The sequence below is a fragment of the Primulina eburnea genome, chromosome 16 (genome assembly GCF_022965805.1).
Source record: "Primulina eburnea isolate SZY01 chromosome 16, ASM2296580v1, whole genome shotgun sequence".
Taxonomy (NCBI): Eukaryota; Viridiplantae; Streptophyta; class Magnoliopsida; order Lamiales; family Gesneriaceae; genus Primulina; species Primulina eburnea.
Genome location: NC_133116.1, coordinates 10236708 through 10244279, shown reverse-complemented (window position 1 = coordinate 10244279; position 7572 = coordinate 10236708). Strand labels below are relative to the sequence as shown.

Here is a 7572-nt window from a genome sequence, read left to right as displayed (position 1 = left end):
GGTTCAATGCCTCTGAAAAAGTACTAGGCCGGCCCGTGTTCACCAAGGTAAAGACATCGGGGTTCAGCCCGTTGATAAACTGATCAGCCACTGCCTCGTCGTTCCCTGCTACATGCGGTGCAAATCGTAGCAATGCAGAGAATTTAGCAACATACTCCTCGATGTTCTACTGTCTCTGTCTCAGATTCGCAAATTCAGCTCCCTTATCTTTCCGGTAGGAGACGGGGAAGAAGCGCTGATAGAACTCATCCTTGAAGACTTTCCAGGAAATGTCAATGCCTCGGTGCTCCAAGGCTCTCTTCGTAGTCAACCACCAGCTCTTGGCAACCTCTTGCATCTGATGCCCTATCAATTTCACAGGTCGCTCATCAGTATATGCCAAAGACTCAAACAACATCTCGATATCATCAAGCCAGCTCTCGCACTCTACTGCACTCTCTGTACCCTTCAGGGTAGGCGGATGGAAAGACTGAAATTTCTTCAATAAGGTCTCCATCGGCGTAGCGGTGACATCCATTTGTACACCTGATGTGCTACCCTGCTCTGGCTGTGGTATACGTCTAGGCGGCATAGATCTGATTATCAAACTGATTAGTACACAATCAATATCATCTGTCTCAGCCCTCCTCTGATCATAGACTCTGATCGAGAATCGGTTCTGATTCAGGCTTGAAATGCTGTAAATCAATTCAGATAATACAACACAACATATAATAGGGAAAGCAATAATCATGCTAGCATCTCAAAAGCAAGGAAGATGACTCGATCTACCCCGCTCATTCTATTCTATCTCAGTCTACAGAACCTACTGCTCTGATACCACCTGTTGTGGGGACCCGGGCTCTAACTCAATTCTTTTGGGATTTAATTGGATCTTTGTTCGAAAATGTGGGTCAAAATTTTGCTTTTAACATTAATTTAAATGTATAACTACAGCATATCATGTCTTGATATTAAATAAACAACATAATATACATACATGTCTGTTTGATAAACTCATACGCTAGTGTTCAAATCCCAACTACAACATAAATAGTACAAGTCAAAAGGAAAACACTAGAAATCTTCAACGCCCGTGATCTCCACGCTATCGTCAATCTCTCATCTAGCTCGAGACCCAGATCCTGCCCCACCTGTTGCCATGCACACATACAGACACGACAACAGCCGGATAACTCCGGTGAGAACATATCCCAGTATAAAACATGGATGCATGCAATGTAAACATCATATACAAACGCATAGCATAAATCAAGTAACATGAATAAAATCTAAACATGTAGAAGAATACAAATCTGTATTCAACATTTAAATCTTGACTCGACTCATTTCTAATCTAGGGATCACGGTGTGAATAAGACGGTCTGTTACCTACCCAACCACTCGGGGCAACGGTACGTCTTATTCCTAGACTTCGGTCAACTCTGTATCGAGAGTCTACACATATAGCAAATCTGCTCCTATGCGTCGATACACCGAAACGTCTAGTTTTGGCAAGTCTGCCAATATCTCCTATCTCAGGACTCGAATCTAAATCAATAACCAAAACATTACATAATCAAATGTAATAACAATCTAGTATGTGATTTAGGGAAACTCGTATCAAATCTGAATCGAGTTGTGCAATCCCGTGACCACATGAATTATACCTTTCTTGTCGCACTGTCTGTCAAGATCTCGAATCAAATGTCAAACCTGTCACTTCAAATCTGAAATGGCAATGTGTAGACACACCATATCAATCTCTAACTCAAAGAAACATATATGCAAATCAATAATAAATCTCGGTACAAATCGGCGGCATAACAGTGTAATTCTCGGTACCGGTCAACTCAAGAACATCGTACTCAATCACAATCAACTCATAATCTCATCAACACCTCAATACATAAACTGAAATCTGTACAATCTTAACATCATACATGCTGAAATTTCGAATAATAGCATACGGTGTCCGAAATTCGATCTGATAACGAATATACCAAGCTCAAGATATCAAGAACACATATTCTAACTCAAATCTGAATTTCTCCCAACATACACAATCTGAATTATGTTGAAATGTAACAAAACTTACATCCTTGAATAGCAACTGATGAGAGGAGTTCAAAACCGAAGTCGGATCTAAAATCGGATGGCTAAATCTTGCAAAACTTCAATTCTAATATGAAGGAAACCTCTCACCTTCTTTGAAAATAGCTCTCGGTGCTTTCACTGAAATGGGGAAGAACTGAATCAGCACAAATCATATATATACCATGCCATGTGTCAGCTCAAGAGGAAAGGGTGGCATTACTGCATGCAGCACCGCGGGTGCGGCAGCTCAAGAGCGCGGGTGCGCTATGCTTTCGGCAGTCCGTCCATTTTCCAAAATTCCGAGACCGCGGGTGCGGTCCTTGCATGACCGCGGGTGCGGTCTCACCACCGCGGGTGCGGTCCTGTTAGCACCGCGGGTGCGGTGTTGCTTCGCACAAATTCACAAATTTTCTATCAATGCACCGCGGGTACGGTCCTTCCTGTACCGCGGGTGCGGTGTGGCTTCGGCCCTGCTGCTCAAAATCTCATAATTCATGCATTCTTATCTATACAAATCTAACATCAATAATACTGGTAATTCTCGAGCCTTACAGATAGAGAATATGGAAGAGGAAGAAGTAGCACCGATGGAGGTAGTAGGAGACGACAGTGCCAGTGACAGCGATGGCGGAGAGATGATAGATTAGATTAGCATTGTAATAAAATATTAGATTGTAGAAATATTATTTTCCACATAATACTGACACAGAGGAAAAATAAATGACCAGCAAAAAATAAGCCTTAAAGCCAACAAGAAAGTGCCGGTGTTAAATAGAGGTGAATTCTCAGTCCAGATATGTCTGTTCAAGTTATTACGACCATAAAATGTTGAATTCTTCCTCTTTATCATGATTCAGAGCAGCTACATAGATTGGCCACATGTATTCTAATTACAAGCAGCAGTGAAATGTGCATCATAAAATTGTATATTATGTGCTTTTGGCATTAAGAAGAGCCAGGAGACATAGTGTAACTCACGCTAGAAACCTATTCTATAAAGAACATCACATTGATTAAATGAATTCTCCATAAACAACTTACTTCCCTTTCCTCTTCTCCGTCATCATCCTCTAAATCTTGTTCCCCCCCTCTCTATGGGAGTAGATAGTGCAGATGCTCTAGTTGAGCGCCCACGACGTTCCTTCCGTTCCTTTATTTCAAGCAATTTTGACTCGGCCGCTTTTGTGCGTTTGAACCGAGCAATCTGAAGTAAATCCCAAGTATTAGATGCAGAGGAGTACTATCACTTATTCAACAAATGGAACTATGAAGTTCAATGAAACATGTCCGAGGAAGAATGCCAACCTTCTTAGCTCTTTGATCAGCAGATGAATTGCTCCTTGATTGCATAGATGATTCCAGTTCATCTTCTGGTACTAGCTCCATAGCTTCACAAAATGAAATAAATTCCTAGAATATGGCCAAATGAAAATTCGACATTCAAAAAATTATCAATAGCTTCCTTGAGCACATTGCCTTATCGTGTGACAAAAATCTAAAACTAGTACCTTTAGCTTGGCTGGTGAAGCTTTAAGAATCTGAATCCGGTTCTCCTGTGAATTTTTTCTGTTAGCTCACCGAGATAATATGGAACCTGCATCAAAGACCATGAGTTAAATACTTTTAAACGATAACTTTCAGACACGAACAATACATCAGATTATCACAGAAACGAAAATCAGCTCACGTTTTTTTATCACATTTGCAAGAAAGTGAGTTTAAAGATTAAAGCGGAAAACAAAACCAGAACATTCATCCATTTAGATTACTTTGCCTTTCATGAAGATTTAAAAAATTTTCAACACCTACAAAAGATATTTGAGGTTGTTAGTACTGATATCATCCTTCGTCTCATTAGATGAAAATAACCCCAACTTTCCAATCATATCCTCGCATTTCCTCAAAAGCTCGCAACTGTTTCTCACAGTTTCCTGACAATAATTATTAAGAATGAAACATATACATGAAATAATACTCAAAGGAAAAGATAACAGAATATAACACACATCTAATACACAGTCACTCTAAAACCTGTTCGATTGAAGAATCGGAGGCGATTTGGTGAATCTTTTGAGCCTGCTCGAATAGAATCGGCAACTTAATGTCCTCCATCTGTAATTCCACAAAGCTGATTAGGGTTTGTCACTCAAGTTCTGAAATTGAATACGCGAATTTCTATCTATTCTATTTTACTAGAGTGTCGTGAATATGAGAAGCCCTAGGTGGATTTAAAGAGAAGCTTTCTCTCATTCGTTTGGGCCTAGGCCCATCGTATTTCCATTGTGATTGCATTCTAAATGGGCTAGGCTTTTGATAAAAAAAAAACCCAAGTACTATTTGGGGATTGTAATGTGTTTATATATATATAGGTAAGGGCGGCACATCAATTCTTGAGGTGTCTTACTCAGCTCTGTAGTCCAACATATAAGCATTTATATTTATCTCAAGATCAATTAATCATATGTTCATATTTGTTTAGGTCTTATTTAATAATTTAATTTTAAAAGCCATAATATTTGGTTATAGTAATTTTTTATTTACTTTTATATTTGTAGTCTATTTCAAGTTGACATTATACTTAACAAAGTAAAAAAAATATGGAAAAACAAAGAATTTATAAAATTGAAAATAGTTAAGGAAAATATTGAGTTGGTATTAAAATAGGAGAATTTTAATAACAAGTCTCGAATTGGACATAACGTATATGTTCATCTTAAAATTTAATCATAGATCTACTCCACAAATTTGTTATCATAAATTCGAAAAAAGAACATCCATAAATAAATCAGGGTAGTGGTTGTAAGGGTGCCTCACTTAATGATATAGTTGACGCTAATGGTTTTACGAACGCGACAACTTTAACTTAAATATTAGTTGTAATATGAATCATTAAACAATCGGTAAGAGCATTTAAAATATTAGTGTCATCAAAGAGCTTTGAAAACTCGTTAATGTATATAGGATTTCAATAGATATAACATTTTTTACTTGAGAATTTAGTTGATGTATTTATGAATTTTGTAACTTCGAGTTTTTAAGATATTTAAATATGATAATCAATTTAATTCACAAGATAGCTGAATAGATGATTACATCGAGAGACTAACAAAAGAAATCAAAGTATATGAATAGACAAGAAGGATGATAACAACTCATTTTTGTAAATATAATTTTGATATTTCAAACATCAACGAACATGTCACAAAAAATTAACGTTTCTCACAATATGTTTGTGCGCGACGATAACATAACTGTCAACAAATGCATCCGAACTCCAAGTAAACAACCAATTTGTTCTCGTTACTTAAACCGAATCATGGTGTTAGTAAAGGAGATTACAAATAATTGTGTTGTTCAAACATACGGGTTCTTCCCATGAATTCAAGTTCCGAGGAACACATTTGTGCACTTTTTATTTGCACCCTTTGGTCTCGTCTACATAATTTAATTCAAAAAGTCATATTTTGTCACTCTTTCGACATAGTTTCATTCAAAAAAGCTCCAATTTAGGAGCACATTCTGTTTCTCCTTTAAAAAAAAAAACAGATTTACTGAGAACACTCTTTATGTTTTTGTATCGCTGATTAGCAATGGTCTCAACAATTAGAGCTTGTACCATATTAAAATTTATATTCAAGTGATTAGTAAATAATTAATTTTTTTAAAGCAACGCATAACACTTCATCAACTGATAATCATATCTACAATTATATCCTTTGTGCAAAATAGAGGAATTAAGTCTCAGAAATCAGGAGTAGATTTTAGTCCCTGGAAAAATGTACACCCACTACAAAAAAAACGGAAGGATTAGCGACGGTTTTAGTAAAACCGTTGCTCAAATAGCGACGGTTTTTATTTCTCGTCGCTATATAGCGACGGTTTTTATTAGAACCGTCGCATATTAAATTAAGCGACGATTTAATTAAACCCATCGCTATAATAGCGACGGTCTTATTAAAGCTGTCGCTATATTAGCGACGGTTTACAATACACCGTTGCTATTATTGCGACTGTTCCACAAACCCGTCGCCATTTTGTGAGATGGGTATTTTACACGTCACCACGTGCGACGTTCTTGTATCCTACCGTCGCTATTATAGCGACAAATTTTCATAAACCGTCGCTTAATTTAATAGACGACGGTTTTAATAAAAAACGTCGCTAAAGTGAAGGATTGGGCAAGGTAAAAAAGCGACGGTTTTCTTGCACAAACCGTCGCCGATTTAGATCGGCGACGGTTTGTTATTACAGTCGCTAATTTAGCGACGGGTGTTTTTACTCGTCGCTAGTTTAGCGACAGGTTTTCTTTACTCGTCGCTATATAGCGACAGGTTTTGATAAACCGTCGCTATATAGCGACGGGTTTTTAAAAACCGTCGCTATAGTTCTTTATATACCGAGCTTCGCGAACATTTTCTAAAACGATTTTTCACCTCTATCCGGTAGTAGCGAAACTTTATCCATTTTTTCAAATTTTCGATTTTTTTGTTTTGTACTAACAATTTTTCGTAAAATATTTTGTAGATTTCCTCGTCGGTGCGATCTTCCGTTACATAAAGCTGCATGTCTTCGTGCAAATTAGGGTAAAGTTTTTTTTTTTTACAGAAAATTTATTAGTAGTTTTTTTAGTGCGATATTCCGTTCGTAATTTTTTTATATGAATTTTATGTATAAACACCGTCGCTACTTAAGCGTCGGTTTTTTTAAAAAACCGTCGATTAATATAGCGACGGATTTAAAATCCGTCGCTTAATATAGCGACGGTTTATATTAAACCGTCGCTTTAAGTAGCGACGGTATATTAAACCGTCGCTTATATTTGCGACGGTGTTTTTATAAACGCCGTCGCTATATTTGCGACGGTATTAACGCCGTCGCTATTTTTACCGTCGCAAATATAGCGACGGCGTTCTTCATAAAAACCGTCACTATATAACAACGGGAGTTGAACAACCGTCGCTTTTTGAATGCGACGACGCCTCCTGTTACGGTTAGCCAAACTGTCGTTAAAACCGTCGCCTTACCCTTTTGGCAACGGTGTTGGATAATTAACCTGGGAGTTGTATATATGGGCTTGGACAACCCTCCCCCCTTGAGCTAGCTTTTGGGGTTGAGTTAGGTCCAAGTTCCAATCTTAACATGGTATCAGAGCCCGGGTTCCACCGTTATGTGTTGGACTGTCTAAACCGTCGCTAATCCAATTTTTTTTTTGTAGTGACCATTAGATATTAATTTTCAACAGACGTTAGGCTTTTGAATTTAACCATGATTATTGAATTATAATGCAAGCAAATTAAACAAATTCGATGATTAGGTGCCATGTTTTGTTCTGGTAAACAAGTTTAACTCCCACAATGTACGTTCATGGAATCTGTAGAAGAAAAATAATTTTGAATTGGCAGAAATGACACTATAATATTAAAAGAAATCTGATTTTGAAGTGGTGAACAAGATGCGACATTCTTGAACATAAATATTAAAAAAAAAATATACGGT

At 37.4% G+C, this 7572-nt stretch overlaps 1 protein-coding gene across 1 annotated transcript; it reads right to left on the bottom strand.

The window, feature by feature from the left end:
- Nucleotides 1–3139: 3139 nt before the first annotated feature.
- Nucleotides 3140–4188, bottom strand: LOC140816011 (PP2A regulatory subunit TAP46-like). Its single transcript, XM_073175078.1, has 5 exons — nt 4108–4188; nt 3946–4007; nt 3585–3642; nt 3382–3486; nt 3140–3280 (listed from the first exon to the last, which is right to left on the bottom strand). Exons 1-5 carry the CDS (start codon nt 4186–4188, stop codon nt 3140–3142), a joined length of 447 nt encoding a protein of 148 aa, XP_073031179.1.
- Nucleotides 4189–7572: the final 3384 nt, after the last annotated feature.